General features: G+C 41.5%; 2 protein-coding genes across 15 annotated transcripts in view; both read right to left on the reverse strand.

The window, feature by feature from the left end:
• MCM10 (minichromosome maintenance 10 replication initiation factor) overlaps positions 1 to 10,731 on the reverse strand; it is a 37,581-nt gene extending 26,850 nt beyond the window's left edge. Inside the window, exons 1-6 of one of the 2 annotated variants that reach the window (XM_087969221.1) lie at positions 10,649 to 10,731; positions 8,660 to 8,712; positions 6,850 to 7,131; positions 5,936 to 6,040; positions 2,713 to 2,850; positions 1,641 to 1,812 (exon numbers count right to left, since the gene is read on the reverse strand). In XM_087969221.1, the coding sequence (XP_087825347.1) occupies positions 1,641 to 1,812; positions 2,713 to 2,850; positions 5,936 to 6,040; positions 6,850 to 7,131; positions 8,660 to 8,666 (704 nt within the window). In that variant the 5' untranslated portion in view covers positions 8,667 to 8,712; positions 10,649 to 10,731. Of the gene's footprint in view, positions 1 to 1,640; positions 1,813 to 2,712; positions 2,851 to 5,935; positions 6,041 to 6,849; positions 7,168 to 8,659; positions 8,713 to 10,648 lie in introns of both variants that reach the window. The other variant, XM_087969220.1, reaches the window with a different exon arrangement.
• Positions 10,732 to 12,664: 1,933 nt separating this feature from the next.
• The window catches only part of OPTN (optineurin), a 30,215-nt gene continuing 26,028 nt past the window's right edge, over positions 12,665 to 16,851 (reverse strand). For all 13 annotated transcript variants that reach the window (XM_087969250.1, XM_087969256.1, XM_087969252.1 and 10 more), the window contains 2 exons: positions 16,003 to 16,061; positions 12,665 to 14,053 (listed from right to left, as the gene is read on the reverse strand). In XM_087969250.1, coding sequence (XP_087825376.1) covers positions 13,929 to 14,053; positions 16,003 to 16,061 — 184 coding nt within the window. In that variant the 3' untranslated portion in view covers positions 12,665 to 13,928. The remainder of the gene's footprint in view (positions 14,054 to 16,002; positions 16,062 to 16,851) is intronic.

Genomic DNA, 16,851 nt, shown 5'->3' on the forward strand with positions numbered 1-16,851 from the left:
GTACACAGAACACTGTTCCCTTCCCACTAAAGGGGTCCCTATTTTTCTACTTGCATTTTTTTACATGCTTTTGAACTGCTAGGTTGGCAGAGGCTTACGGGGGAGGAAAGGGCCCTGATTCCCTTCATTAGCTGCAGCTGGGAACACAATGTTTAAAAAGCTCACTCCATTGCTAGGGATTCGACCCCCCCGAACTGCTGACCTTTCTGATCGACATGCTCAGTGTCTTAGCCACCACATTCTCTTTTTTATTTTATAAAAATAAAAAAGTATTTTATCCAAAATACTCAGCCTAATAAAAAGTCTTGCCTAACAAATTGGGCAAATTCTTAAGAACTCCTGCTTCTTTTTTTAAAACGCGCGGAAAAATCCTGAAGATTAAAAACATGATGGCTTGAAAGGGATTAGCGAGGTTTTCAGATGTTTCTCATGATTAGTTAGTCCTTGACTTACAATCACTTGTTTAATGACTGTTCCAAGTTACAATGGCACTGAAATCACTGAGTTATGATAGTTTTTCATACTTAACAATGATTGCAGCATTCCCGTAATAATAAAATAATCAAAATTCAGGTATTTGGCAACCGACTCATACTTATGACCGTTGCAGTGTCCCGGGGTCATGTGATCCCCTTTTGTGACCTTCTGATGAGCAACGTCAATGGGGAAGCCGGATTCACTTAACACCCGGGTTACTAACTTAACAGCAGCAGTGATTCACTTAACAACGGTGGCAAGAAAAATCGTAAAGCGGAGCGGAATATACCTCACAACTGTCTCGCTTGGCAACATAAAATTTTGGGCTCAATTGTGGTCGTAAGTCAAGACTACCTGTAATACAGCCAGAATAAAATTATGCCCTAGGTGTCAACGACAGAATTATTTTTCGCAAGAAATTTATATAATTACCCTTGTGGTCCACATGGCATTTAAAAAATAATAATAATAAAGTTATTCCAGATAGTTTGCTCACTGTCATGCCCCTGTTGGAATCTGATTCGGAGGGGGAGGCCGAGCAGCTGACAGGGAGTGGGAGTGTGCCTCCGTTGGCTGTGGAAGAAACCAGGGAAGGGCAAAGTCCGCCTGGGCAGTGCAGGGGAGAGGTAGAACAAGGGAGAGGGAATTTGGAGGAAGACCCAGGCCCATTCCCTCTTCATCCTAGGGCACGCAGGGAGGAACAGAGAAGGGACAACGTGGGTTACGTGGCTTAGGGGGGAGGAATGGGCCCTGATTCCCTTCATTAGCTGCAGCTGGGAACACAGTGTTTAAAAAGGGAAGCTGCGCGCAGCAACTTGTTGGGAGTAAACCGTGAATTATCTGTTATTGTCGTGGCTTATCTGGGTTCCTGGTGTCTTCCCAACTGTGTGTGTTTTGTTGGCCTTTCAAGTCTGCAATTCCTTCCCCTGCCCTGTCAAGTTAATTACTGCAGCGAGGTTTGTTTGGATTTTTAGTTATAGTTTGTATATACTTTGTTTTCAGACTGAATTTCCTCCACTTAAAGGCTGTTCCTGGGAGAGTTTTTTCTCCACCCAAAGCTAACCTGGACATTGGGGGAAAAGGTGGAGGTACTAAAGGGACTCTTCTTGCTTATCTGACTGTGTTGCCTTTGTGCCACGCCCCTTTTGGGTCATCACACTCACCTTAATTTCAATCCAGAGTAGATTTCCATGGAAACATTTTGATTTTTGACCTCGGAATTTTTTGTTACTGGAATTTTCTTACTGGAATCCGCAGTGGGTCTGTTTCCAGGCACAGATGTAAGTGGCTGAGAGAGCAGGCTAGGTGTAGCTTTTGAAGTGTGGTTCTTATTCACTAAGGAGAAGAGAAAGAGTACACCATTATCCCAGGAGAAAACAGAAAAACCAACACAGAGGAAAAGGCTTAAAAAGTTTAACAATAAGTGGCTAACTTTCCCCAGGGCAATAAAATTGCAAACCATCCACCATCGATTCTGCCTGCAGGTGTATTTTTGTTTCAGAAAATAATAATAAAAAAAAAAAATAACAAAAGGTGCGGACAGCCCCCAAACGCAGATAAATAAATAAGACTGCACGAATAAGTTCATTCTGGTTCTCATTCTCATTTTGCTCTTTTCAGCAACAGAGGGCATGCTGAAAAAAATGGTGTCCTTCTCTAATACTTCATTTATGACGACATCTTAACATTCCCAGATGCAGAATGTAATCTGCATAAACCTATTTGCATTGTACTATATCAACTCCCAAGCTGTGAAGGCACTGCCTTTAAAAAACCCACATCTTCAACCTTTCAAAGATATGAAAGCAGCAGAGTTTATAGCAGAATAAGAGTTGGAAGGGACCTTGGAGGTCTTCTAGTCCAACCCCTGCTCAAGCAGGAAACCCTAGATATCATTTCAGACAAATGGTTGTCCAATCTCTTCTTAAAAACCTCCAGTGATGGAGAAACAACAACATCTAAAGGCAAGTTGTTCCACTGGTTAATTTTCCTCCCTTAATTCCAGGTTGCTTCTCTCCTGGGTTAGTTTCCATCCATGGCTTCTTGCTCTACCTTCAGGTGCGTTGGAGAATAGCTTGACCCCCTTCTTTTTGAGGGCAGCCCCTCAAATATTGGAAGATGGCTATCCTGTCCACCCCCCCAGTCCTTCTTTTGATTAAACTAGACATACCCAATTCCTGCAACCATTCTTTTACAACACTGCCAGAAATCCAGCAGAAGGAATGGCTAATATACCTGCAATCATAGATTTCGATTTCTGGAACGGGCTTTTTGGCAGCGGTAAAGCAGGACTGATCAGCTGGGCTGAGAAAGATGGAGATTTCTGTACCTTGGACGGAGTCCTTTCCTTAATGACAGCACCGTTTGATTGACCTGATCAAAGAAATCAAAAGAATTTATTAAAAGAGTTATGCTTTCAGCTAGAAGATACTACAAGCAGCCTCAAGGCATTTACAGTGCTACCTCGGTACTCATCGTTAATTGATTCCGGGAGGCACGATGAGTAGCAAAGACGGTGAGTACTAAACAAGGAACAATACAGTGAGTCACAAGGCAAGTTCTAGCTGGTGTGTTGAGTACCAAATGATGAGGACAGCTCCTCCTCGACTTACAACCACAATTGACCCCAGCGTTTCTGTCGTTAAGTGTGACATTCATTAAGGGAGTTTTATGGCCTTTTTTTGTCACAGTTGTTAAGGGAATCACTGCAGTTGATAAGTCTGTAACCCAGTGATTAACAGATTCACAGAGTTGGAAGGGACCTTGTAGGTCATCTAGTCCAACTCCTTCCACCCAAGCGGGAGACCCTACACCAGGGGTCCCCAACCACCGGTCCCTGGACCGGTACCGGTCCGTGGATCATTTTTTACCGGGCCGCAAAGCTTGGGCGCCGCCATCTTGTTTCGACGGCGCTTCCGGGTTTTCGGTTGGAAAGTGCTTCCAGGTTTTCAGTTGGAAAGCGGCATTTGGGTGCTCGCGCCTTAGTTTCGTCGAAGGGGGGGGAGGCTTCGAACGAAGAGCCGTCCCAATGGCGGTGGAGTCTCACGTTACTCAGGTACCGGTCCGTGGAAGAATAAATAATCGTGAAACCGGTCCCTGGTTCAAAAAAGGTTGGGGGCCACTGCCCTACACCATTTCTGACAGATGGCAGTCCAGTCTCTTCTTGAAAGCCTCCAATGATGAAGCTCACACAACTTCCAGATTAAGTGAATCTGGTTTGACCTTACTTGCTAGAAAATCACAAAATATGAACCGGTTGCCACGCATCTAAATTTTGATCGTACAAAGCATCAGTTAAAATGCACCTAGTACCAAATTTGACAATTTTTTCAAAGCAGTTATGTACCACAGTATCAACTGTATAGAAAAAAAAGGGTTGGATAAATATTTACGCTTAGTGTATATTTGATACTTTAAGCTCAAGGATGTTTCAGATTTTAATGTCAACATTATGCCTTTGTATTGCTCTAATACCACACAAGATCACGTCTCTGGCAAAGAAACAGGAGGTTTAGAAAATGAAAAGTTTTAAGTGTAATTATCCAGTTTCAAGCCAGCTTTGTTGAGTTTCAAACCAAAAGTTGGCTTGAAACCCAACATTAAGAAAACTCAGATCATGGCATCCGGCCCTCTCAATTCCTGGCAAATAGATGGGGAAGAAATGGGGGAAGTGACAGATTTTATTTTCCTGGGCTCCAAGGTCACTGCAGATGGGGACTACAGGCAAGAAATCAAAAGTCGTTTGCTCCTGGGGAGGAAAGCTATAGCAAATCTAGACAGCACACTAAAAAGCAGAGATATCAAAAGTGCGTAGTCAATGCTGTGGTTTTCCCAGTTGCAACCAATGGCTGGGAAAGTTGGACCATAAGGAAGGCTGAGCGCCAAAGAATGGAGGCCTTTGAACTCTGGGGCTGGAGAAGATTCCTGCAAGTCCCTTGGATTGCAAGGCCATCCAACTGGTCAGTCCTAGAGGAGATCAACCCTGACTGCTCTTTAGAAGGCCAGATCGTGAAGATGAAACTCAAATACTTTGTGGCTACCTAATGAGAAGGAAGAAGGACTCCCTGGAGAAGAGCCTAATGCTGGGAACGATGGAGGGCAAAAGAAGAAAGTGGTGGCAGAGAAGGAGGTGGCTGGATGGAGTCACTGAAGCTGTCGGCGTGACCTTAACTGGACTCCAGACAATGGGAGAGGACAGGAAGGTCTGGAGGAACATTGTCCATAAGGTCACGATGGGTTGGACACGACTTCGCCACTAACAACAACAAAAAATTATCCAGTCCTCAATTAGAGAGCAAGAAGACAAAGAATATTATAAAATTTGGGATTTATTTTATCAATGGCTAGATAAGAAAATAGGGAAATAAAATATAATATAAATATAATATTATAGTAAAGAGAAGACAATGATATGTTACAACTGATTATAATGAAATGAATGATATTGTGAACTAGGGTTTGTAAAAGTTGAGATTTGCTTGAAAAGGATGACATGAATTTATAATTGAAGTCTAATAAAGAGTTAACAATAATAGAAGATGCCTAGTTGATTTATATAATATGAATTTTAATAATGCATTCAGAAGGAAAAGACTGCTGATATTGTGCACAAAAGATATGTACCAATCGACACACTGTACAATGGAAAGATGGTTTTATTTGATGTTTTATGTTTGTATTTGTTAATGTTTGTTGTTATAATAAATAAACTTTATTAAAAAAATTATCCAGTCTTGGAAACTGTACCATCAATCCAAACAAATTAATTTAAACGGTAGATAAATCAATGAGTGATATACCTAAGCTACCTTTCTCTCTCTGATGTTTTATAGGACTCTTTTTATGCTAGATTTGAAGCAAGAACATTGATTATTCTGCGCCGAGTGTGGCTATTCGTAGAAATAGCTTCTCCTCGTTTCCTCACTCTGATCCTAATCCTCACAACATTGTTTACACAAAGGAATCGGTATTCCTCGACTTCTGACTGTAATTGAGCCTGGAATTATGGCTGAAAGTTTTCTGGGTTGTTTTAGATAGCCGCTCATGGGACCACTCCAGATTTTTTACCATCTTTCTTACGGTAGCTGTTAAGCCAACGTGGGTGTTGTAAAAAGAACATTGTGGTTGTTAAGGCAAATCTATTGTCTGCAAGGGGCAGGAATTTTTTTTGCCAGAAACCAGAAGTAAACATCAGTTTCTGGTGTGACCACGGGATGCTCCAAGTAGCTGGTTAAGTACGGGCCAGTCGCAAGCACCCAAAATGTGATCCCCTGTATTGAATCTGACATTTATATACGATGTCAAACTATTGCTAGCTTTTTAATTATTCTGCTGAACGCCGGCATTCGCATCGTCTTAGCAAATTGCTCGGGGTTACAATGTGAATGTCCGAAGGATAAAATGCGAGCTTGCACGTTGGAGAGCAGAACTGTCGAAAAGGGGGAAATGCAATTATTACCAGGTGTTTTCTTGCAGAGATCGGGCTCAGGGGGCTGCCCTATCCCCGTCCTTCCCAACTGCTCCTGCAATTTTTTCATCTGCTCTTTCAATTTTCTCAACTCATCTGTGAGGCAAAAAGAAGAAGAAAGACAAATCTCATTGGAAGCCCAAGGTTAGATAAATTAAAAATTAAGGGGAAAAAAAAACCAACCCCCCCCCTCCCGATAAACCAATATTTAATGTACCAGGAACATCTGAACCGTTTTGAGTCTGCGGGTTTGGTTCCATTTCTTTAAACTGTTACGTTCTGACCCAGCTCCCCAAACACGACAAAACTGTCTGAAGTGAACTCAAAGATTCCTTGATTAGGAGCACAAGCAGCTCCGGCAAAAAGTTTCTTTCTCCATGCAGGCTAACAAGTCCGTCCATCTGTCCAGCAGCTGAATAGTTTTCTGCCACACCTCTCCATCTCCGCCCCCTACCTTTTATCCCCAGAGCTAGGGTGGGGCTTTGCTAGCAGCAAACTGCTAGCAGACGGCTCTTCCGTCCCGAGGACCGGCCCATAGATTTCCACTGCTCTCCTCTCCTCTGCCTTCTGTGCATCAGGCACTGGGCCCAGCTGTTCCTCCTCTTCCTCATCAGCCACCTCCAGACCTGGGAGCTATTGACTCTCCATCTGAAGGGCTGAGGGGCGGCCCAGGCTCCGCCTCCGTCTCTCTCTCTCTCTCTGCAGCTCCATTCCCTCTCCCCCCCCCTCGGAGTTCCCAGGTTGCCCTAATGCTGACCCTGACTTCCACGCCTCCTCCTCCTCCAATTCGGCTGCTGGGAGGGGCCGGTGGCCAACAGGCCACAATGCGTTAACGATTTTTGAGACAAAAACCTCCAGATTAGACCACTTTTAACCATCGGAAATGTAAGAAGTTTTCACGAGACCTTGCAGATCTTCCTTGGAAGGTTCTTTCACTCGATCAGGCGCTACAGGGCGGGATGTCTTCTGAACGTGTTTTTCTTTCTTCTCTTCCTCCAAAAGGTCAGTCACATCCCCAAAGAGCTCAGCCACATTTTCCTGGCTGGCAGTGGACCTCTCCTCTTCTTCCTCTTCCACCCCCTCAATGTAAGACGCATCGTCTTCTGCCTCAAAGAGTAAATCGTACTCATCCTGATGGCCAGCTGCTCTTTCCTTCTCTGAAGAATCCTCTTCTGCTTCACTCTCCTCTAAGAGGGAAGTTAAGAGGTCTAAGTCATCATCGCCTGGAAGGAAATGGATAATGGCCTAGTTAGCAACGATCTAAACACTTCCACCTCCAGCTATTGAAACCAAGCAAAACGTAAATACGATTCAACGTACACCGTAATTACATCCCCGAGAGGAAAGTTTTCTGTTTTCCCCTCTTGTTCAAAAGCAATGCCAATTTGCTCTTTAAATATCAACTGAGGGATGCCAGCTCAATTTAAAGCTGTCCTGGAATAAAGTTAACAGGTTAACAGAGTGGGAAGGGAGACCTTGTAGGTCATCTAGTCCAACCCCCTTACCAAGCAGGAGATCCTACACCATTTCTGGCAGATGGCAGCCCAATCTCTTCTTGAAAGCCTCCAGTGATGAAGCTCCCACCACTTCTGAAGGCAACTTCTGTTCCTTTGGTTGACTGTTCTCACTGTCAGAAAGTTTCTCCTTTATTTTCAGGTTAAATCTCTCCTTGATCAGTCTCCACCTATTATTCCTGGGTTTGCAGGAAAACACACATTTGGGGTCCTTGGCGCTCTCTGAGCTTGGTGGTTTTCTTGCAGACATTTCATTACCCAAATCAGGTAACGTCATCAGGGCCCTCATGGAAACTCAAGAGGCTTTTCAAGAGCCATGAAAAGTAGCAGCTAAATCATGTATGACGGATAAATTACGAGCAATTCCAGCTACAATGGATAACTAAGCCCCCAAGCCTGCAGAAGCCTGCACAGTGCTAAATGGGATATGATGTGGTAGCTCGATCCCCGTGCTTCGCTACGAAACTATGTAGTCAGGCTTAGTTTTGGGGGAGGAAAATAAGGTGAAAAAATTCTGCCTTTGTCTTACCAGCATCCATAGGTATTCACCTGGTTAGCGTCCTGTCAGTGTGTGTGAGAGTTGAGGACTGTTTGGAAACTGAAACAGTATTTGCTGTGTGAGTAAGGAGACAGCAAGGAGTCTGGGCGTGGCTTAGCTCAACTGTTCTGTACTAAAGCTGTTTGGTGCTGTGAAACTGAAACAAACTCCTCATGTTTTTCCTTTGGAAGAGATTTATTTTCAGGTGGGCAGGGGGAGTAGAACTCCTTAGCTAGCATCAGAGTTAATAATAATAATATAGGAAATATTAAAGCTCTGATGGTCATTTTGAAAAATTCTTTCTTAGTGAGCACCTAGAAGCCAAGAGGAACATAAGGGCCAAATTTCAAGTTTGTAGGCTTTACGGTTCTGGAGATTTTGTGATGATGCATCAGTGGTCTTTCACACACACACACACACACAGAGATAGATAGATAGATAGATAGATAGATAGATAGATAGATAGATAGATAGATAGATATGTTTTCTTAAGCTTTCGCGGGTACTTACATGTATGGTATTCAGCTTTGTTCGGGTATTTTCCCACGTCATTACCACATCAATACCCAAAACAAAGCTGAATACCATATATGTATGTGTGTGTGTGTGTATATTTATATTTATATTAATATATATAAAAATCCACCAGAATTCAGTACTCACCCTCCATTCTTTCAGCAAGACCAGGGAAGACTTAGAGAAAAATTCTTCTTTTTCTGGGAACATAAAAGCAATAGATATAAATAAAAACAAATGCGTATAACATTTTGGGGACTCTCATACAAGTAAAAGGGTGAGGAAGAAGAGCATAAAATATATATTCAAAGCGGCTGCAAAACCAGGTATAAAACTGGGCGTTTTGAAGTAGGAAAGGTGCTGTTGGAGAATTTTAAGTCCAAAGAACTGGGGGTGAAGCTGAGCCGAACCTTTATTTTAAACTTAAAATAACTTTTTAAAACTTTAAATAATTCAAGGGATTGAAAACTGCCACTGAGGTTTTTTTTTTTTTTTTTTTTGATAGTCTTGGAGAATTTCAGGTGAGGTCAAATGGGAGCAGATAATTAACATAATTGATAATTAACAGCACATAACAGAGAATTAAATGCTTTTATATTTATGCTTTTACACCATGTAAAGTGCCCAGAGTCACTTTGGATAGTGAGATGGGGGACATATAAATTTAATAAACCAATTAAGTACATTCTTGATATGAAATTAAATCCAGGGAGAATGAGAAGAGAAAAATGCAGTGGTGGCAAAAGATGGGAGGGGAGAATTCCCAGAATTGAAAGAATTAAGAATTCTAGGAGTTTAAATCCCTCTCCATTTTAAAATTAAGATTAAGAAACATTGCAGTAAACCAAAATAACATCTCCATCCACTCTATGGGTGCAAAACTCCCTCCTTGCTTGAAAATCAACCCCAATAATGATATTTTAAAATCCCCCCCTTTCCTTTATTTTTTTAAATTAATTAATTTGTCAAGGAATTATAAGATAACAGGTATAAGTATAAACATAGTTATGGATACATGAAATGGATACATATAAGAAAAATAAAAAAATATAAACGAAACAACAGGACAGGGACGGTAGGCACGTTGGTGCGCTTATGCACGCCCCCTACAGACCCCTTAGGAAAGGGGTGAGGTCAACAGTAGAGCATACAAAACATTTGCTAGACCAATACTCGAATACAGTTCATCAGTCTGGAACCCACATTACGTATCTGATATTAGCACAATTGAGAAAGTCCAGAAATATTTCACAAGAAGAGTTCTCCACTCCTCTACTCGTTGTAGAATACCTTATGCCACCAGACTTGAAATTCTAGAACTAGAAAACCTTGAATTACGCCGTCTTCGGTCTGACTTAAGCATGGTATATAAAATCATACATTGCAATGTCCTACCTGTCAATGAATACTTCAGCTTCAACCATAACAACACAAGAGCACACAATAGATACAAACTCAAAGTAAACCGCACCAAACTTGATTGCAGGAAATACGACTTCAGCAATAGAGTGGTCAATGTCTGGAATACTCTACCCGACTCTGTAGTTTCTTCCCCAAACCCCAAAAACTTTAACCTTAGACTGTCTACTATTGACCTCACCCCTTTCCTAAGAGGCCTGTAGGGGCGTGCATAAGCGCACCAACGTGCCTACCGTCCCTGTCCTATTGTTTCTCTTATTCTTTTATTTTTCTTATATGTACCCATTTCATGTATTCACAACTATGTATACATTTATACTTATTATCTTGTAAACAATTGGCAAATCAAATAAATAAATAAAATAATAAATAAATAAAACAGTCTAAGGGTAGTTTCTGGGGTTGCACAACTCCCATGCCTGGGATTGAAACTCAAATTATTATTATTTTTAAAACTTTTTCCCCAAGTTTGTTTAAGGGCAAAGGCAATTGCACTCCCCCCTCCCCCCATTTAAGGGAAGTTGCAAAAAAAGCACGCTTTTGCAATTGCAATTCCACTTTTCCGGATCAGCTGCTTGGAATTTGCCCGGATGAATGCAAAATCCTTGCTTTTCATTCCTCTTTTGCACCGGGGACCCCTCCAAACCTCCCTTTCCCCGATGCATTGGCTGCAATTCCCCTTTTCTCGCTGTTTTGGCAAAGCTGCGACTTTCTTACCTGGATTGCAACTTTTTCCCTTCCGCCCCAAGATGAAAACCCGCCAAAAGTTTTAATTCCGACCTGCCCCCGACGCGTCTGCATGAAGTTCCGGGTTTTAAACCAGGGATTTTCTTTGTTAGTATCTCTATGGAGATACTCCATTGGAAGAGCGAGTCCGGCGTTCATGACTACGCATGCGCCAATGACGGATTGGCGCGCTCAGCGAGCCAGAGATAAGAAAATTAAGAGGCGCTCCTCTGATCCGCATGCGCAGTTGCTAGAAGCGGGAATGTAGAAATTTTTAAAGCGGGGGTTTATTACCCAAGGGCAACTAGCAGGGCAGAGGCTTAGTTCAGACACGTGAAGACTTGGAACTTGCATCCACACGTATTTTGTTTCCCTTCACTTGACTTCTTCCTCCCCCCAGTAGCTTAATGCATTGTACAAGCTCACTGGATTTACACTTCACCCAAGGGTTAAACTGGGTTAATGCAAAATCCGGGTTAAGCATGCTGTGTGAATGTAGCCGATCCATCCTTCTTCAATAAAGACTTAAAATGCATTCACAGTATTGGTGTATGCACATGTACTTTTGTACAAAAGCCATGATTCTTAAAATTTAGGAAAATTGTAATAAGAGGAAGTTAAGCCTATGCTGTATAGAGACAGGTTGTTGCTGAAAAAGCAATTCTGCACATCTCCAGGATAAAAGACATCAAAGCTATATGTTGGTTTTTAGTATTTTAAGGTTTTATTTGAATGTTTGTAAGCTGCCGAAAATCATCTCAAAGAGAGATGGGCAGCAAACAAATCTAATAAATTTATTTGCAATTTAGAGCCAAACCAAGATATCAATAAAGGAGAATATTTGTAGCTCAGAGTTGAAATGAAGGGGTTCTTGGTGCTCTCTGAACTTGGTGGTTTTCTTGCAAATGTTTCATGACTCAACTAGGGAACATCATCAGTGCTGTTTACACTCCTTACTACCACTGATGTTATTCCCTAGTTGGGTCATGAAACGTCTGCAAGAAAACAAGCATGTTCAGAGAGCACCAAGGACCCCTCAAACCACGATAATGTAGCAATGAAGGTCCTGAACAGATCAGGATCTAAATATGGAGGCTCACTGGACACATTTGGAGCAGTTCCCTTTTTTCAGCCCAACCTGCCTCACAGGGTTGTTGTTGCAGAAAAAAGTTTTGCTGCTTTGCACTTCTGGAGGGAAAGTAGTTGGAAGTCACTCTTTCCTTGTGATGTGGCTGCAAATTTCCTTGGCAGTGTGTGTGGGGCTTCCTATTATTTTTCCTTGTTGATAGCTTTTTTGCTGTACGAGTTTGAATCTGATGAGGCAGCCCATTTTAATCCATGTTTCTATTATCCCAATATTGTAAACCGTTTAAATATGTGCAGCACATAGCAATAGCAATGGGGTTTTGCAATCTTTAGGAAGGTCTTGACTGCTTGCTAAGTAGACAGGACAAGTATAGGTAAAAATCAAACCATTTAACTTTAGGAATCCTTGCTCATTAATAAGGATGAATTTTTCCCTAGTACCAAGTTGTTTACGAACGATCAAGGATAAAAATAAACACTTTCGTTTAGGTTCAAGTTTAGTTGAATCATAGTAATTATGTTACTATGATTAAGGAATAATTGTAGGCACAATTTTGTCTTTTATGATTGGTTTGCCATGATGTCTATTTTTATGGGGGTTCATAGTGATGTACGTGGTTTGAAATTATGTTAAAAAAGTGTTTTTCTCCAAGCCAAATAAAAAATAAAAATTTTGCCCATTTTGTAAGCTGCTTTCTGGACAAGCTTTTATATGCAAATAAAATTTTTAATCCTTTCCACCTACCTGGTATGGTTATTGGGCCCGTATGACGAATAAACTAAGATAAACAGATCGGATTAAGAAATGTCTGAAATGTTTTAAAAGATCTTGTCCAGTTGCACCCAAAGAAAACTCTTAAAAACACTGTTTTAAAAAGCTATCCAGGTCCTCTAGGATCTTCAATAAACTTTCAAACAAAATATTTCAGAACATGGCTTTATTATTATTATTTCCTTCATTCATACAATACATTTATCACTTGTGCCATTAAGTCTTTTTTTTTTTCAAATATAACATCCAGATTATTCTTTAAAGAGAAATTGCAAACATAAGGGCCAACAAAATATTTATTGGGCGGTTAATTAATTTAATCTCCATTTAGCTTAAACAAGGCCACTCACTCACTGTAAAAACTAAGGTGAGCGAGTGTGACCCACACATATATTCTCCTTCAATGGTTTCCTAGCTTTGTTGTAAACTTTATATTAGTAAGGTACTTGTGGCTTACACAAGGTACAAAATCAAGCTTTAAAATAAACATCTAAAATATGTGATTTAATTGCACCACTAGCGACTCCTGCACTGTTTAATCAGTTAAGTAATTCGTGATCTGTTTGATCCATGTTGAAATAATCACAATTTAAATAGGAATCGAATGAATCAAAAGAACAAGTAAAAATCAGCATTCTTATTATTGCTCTCGCTGTCTTTCATCATTTACAGATACGCCACGAATATCAGCAACAGCTTTCAAACTATTGTAGAGTAGAATCACCTACATCCAAGTGTGAATATTTTCTCAACTGGCAATCAACACACTTTTATTTTACCTGTTGTTCAACATATTTCATTGTCTATTTCTTCTTGTGATTCAAGGTACCACACTGTCTTTCAACCACAGTATCCCACGGAGTGCCAAAAAAATTGGACGATGAAAAATTTAAATCCTCCAAAGTCCTCATTTCGCTAGAATAATTGGAAGGTTTAGTGGATGCGGTCCAACTATAAAATGAACCATTCCGGTCAAAACAGCTACAGAAAGGGGTTCAACCTCAAAATCTTTTGCACCCTTTTTAAAATACACGATTAAATATAAATACGCAGCTTTGAAACTGCCTGTAAAGATTTCCAGTCTGCAATACGCCTATTGAACAAGCTGTGTTAAATAACTCCAACACTGTCGTCTTCAAAATGTGTTGGTTCCTAAGCGATGATGCAGTCAATGTATTTAGCTTCAGCCAGCTGGAAACGAAATTGCATGGATGGACATTGTCGTTTTTGTAAGGTCAATTTTGAATGCCTAACTAAACCCTAAACCTCCCTAGGGAATCCCTTCGGAAAAAGCCATTAAGGTCTGCAACGCTTTCTAAACCAAGGTGCATATGGGGACGGACGGACGGACGGACACACACACACATATATTTTGCAAAGTGCAGGTTTTCCGAGTGTATCTGAGAACATGGTTTAGATGATACAGTCCATAACATGAATTTGAAGCGTATCTATATCCGGAAGAATTATACTACATTTTGGACAAGAATGTATAGGAATATCCCTTGGCGGCTGTGGCTGATTTTGCTCTTCTGCTCCTGCGGGTACAGAATTTTTGTTTGAAAAAATAAATAAATATAAATACACACACACATACACACACACACACACATATATATGCATGCATGCATGCATACATTCATACATATTGTCAGGATTCCGGCAATTGCCCTAATTAAATCATGATCCTCGAGCCAAACTTCAAAAAACTTCCAAGGATTCATTAGAGGCGACATACTGGCATTGCCGTGCATGTAGCCAACTCTGGCCTACGTCATTTACCTGTGACCCTGTTTCCCCCCTGGCTGTGTCATAAATAAGATTCTCCAATTGAGCACCTTCACAGGCTGGGTGTCATCAATCACATTCTCCAATTACGGGCTGGGTATTGTCATTCACGTTCTCCAATTAAATATATTCTCGGGCAAAAGTTCTGGTATTTTAGTTACAATCTTTTAAAGATAAAGAGTTGGAATGTACTTTCGCTTTCAAACTGCTGCCCTGCTCTTCCAGGTTTCCTTCCTTCTCCTCTCCCCTTTTTTATGGCAACTACTAAAACAGGCCTAGGAATATTTTACGAGTTGACACTACATACATACATACATACATACATACATACCTATCTATCTATCTATCTATCTATCTATCTATCTATCTATCATCTATCTATCTATCTATCCACACACACATATGAATTATACTTGAATAATAGATGAATTTTACATACAGGTAGTCCTCGACTTACAACCGCAATTAAGCCCCAAATCTCTGTTGTTAAGGGAGACATTTTAAAAGTGAATCTCCCCCCTCAGCCCCATTTTACAACCTCTCTTGACACCTTAGTTAAGTGAATCAGTGCAGTGGTTAAAATTAAGCCACCCAGTTGCTAAGGGAATCTGGCTTCTCCATTGACTTGGCATGTCTGAAAGTCGCAAAAAAAGAGGACAACGTGATCCCGGAGACACAGCCACCGTCATAAAGGTGCATCAGTTGTCCAGCATCTGAATGTAAATCATGTTGACTGAGGGGGATGCTTCAACGGGCACGAGTGTGAAAAATAGTCCCGGGTCACTTTTTTCCATGACGTTAATTTTGAACAGTCACTAAATGAACGATTGCATGTCGAGGACTAGCTGTATACAATTCAATTCAATTTTCCTTTATTCCCCTCCCCCGGTTCTATCATTCCCTTTCAGAGTGATACAACACCAAGCTCAGAGAACACCAAGGACCCCATACTCTTCCTCATCCTCCTCTCCACAAAGCCCACAACCCTTCTAGCACAGTTGATGATGTTGCCTAGTTGGGTCTTGAAAACCATCCAGCTCAGAGAGCTGAAAACCATCCAGCTCAGAGAGCACCAAGGACCCAACACTCCTCTTCCTCCGTCTCCTCTTTTCCTTTCTACTTCTCTTCCTCTTCTTCTCCTTCTCCTCTTTCTCCTCTCCTCTTCCTTTTCTTCCTCTTCTTCTTCTTTCCTTCCTTCCCTCTCCTCCTCCTCCTTTTCCTCCTCCTCCCTTTCTGCAAACCCTCCTCCCTTCTAGCACTGATGATGCAGTTGATCGGTGCACTATTACGACACTGTGAACAAAGTTGGGTCCTGAATAAACATGTCTGCTAGAGGAAAAACCATCCAGCTCAGCTCAGAGAGCACCAAGGACCCTCTTCCTCCTTCTCTTTTCCTTTCTCCTCCTCTTCCTCTTCTTCTCCTTCTCCTCTTCCCTCCTCTTCTCCTTCTTCCCCTTCTTCTTCTTCTTCCCCTCCTCCCTTCCAGCACTGATGATGTTACCTAGTTGGGTCACGAAACGTCTGCACGAAGACCACCAAGCTCAGAGGGCACCCAGAAATCCTCAGCACTCAACCCTGAGCCACAAATGTTCTCTTCAATTGCTTCTGCTCTCAAAACAGAAGGTTCTCCTCAACCCAGCCTGGATTTGCGGCCTAAACAAACTCTCCCTTTCTAGTAGTCATCCCAATTTCATCCTACCTTCCTGCATGGATGGCAGCCTGGTTCCATGCCGGGTTTGCATTTCTGCCAAGGAGCACCTGAGGGGCAAGAAGAGTGCATGTTAAGGGCCAATTCTCCATTTCCACGAGAGGAATTCATTTTTTAAAAAAAATTATTAAAAAGACTTCCTTGGCTGCTGATCTGAGGGCACGACGATGGATGGACTGATGACAATTTTAGAACAAGAACTCAACCGATCCGATAAGAACCGTTGCAGGCAATAATACAATGTCATGCTGCTAAAATCTGACTCAAAACCTCTCTATTGTCAGGATTTCGGCAGTTATTCCTATTTAAATCATGAGTCTCAAGCCAAACTTCTGAAACTTCAAAAGGATTTATTGGGAGTTATAACATGTCCGGCACCGCCTGGGTGGAGCTAACTCTAAGATCCATCATTCCTTGTCACCCTTGACCCTGGTTTTCCCCCCATCCCCTGGGTGTATCATAATTCATATTCTCCAACGGGACACCTCCATAGCCCAGAGTCATCAATCATGCTCTCCAGTTAGAATTTTGAGAAGCAGAAACTTCGGTCACTTATTTACTATCTTTGAAAACATTTATGGAACGCAGTTTCAGTTTGCAAGCTGCTGCACTGCTCCCCCCTCCCTTTCTGTTAGCAACTCTAAAAAGACCACATAAAATATTTTATGAGTTGACACCTATAATCTATCAACCAAATCAATACAAACCAACTTCACTGACTATTGTGGCCCACATTTGGGGCCACTGTTAAGGCGGGGGGGCTCCAAAATTGGTCACTTTTAAGACGTGTGGACTTCAATTCCCAGAATTCCTCAGGCCAGCCATGAGAGGAAGTCCACA

This window comes from Notechis scutatus, chromosome 6 (genome assembly GCF_049901735.1).
Source record: "Notechis scutatus isolate UNSWTSFEM ecotype Mainland chromosome 6, rNotScu1.2, whole genome shotgun sequence".
NCBI lineage: Eukaryota > Metazoa > Chordata > Lepidosauria > Squamata > Elapidae > Notechis > Notechis scutatus.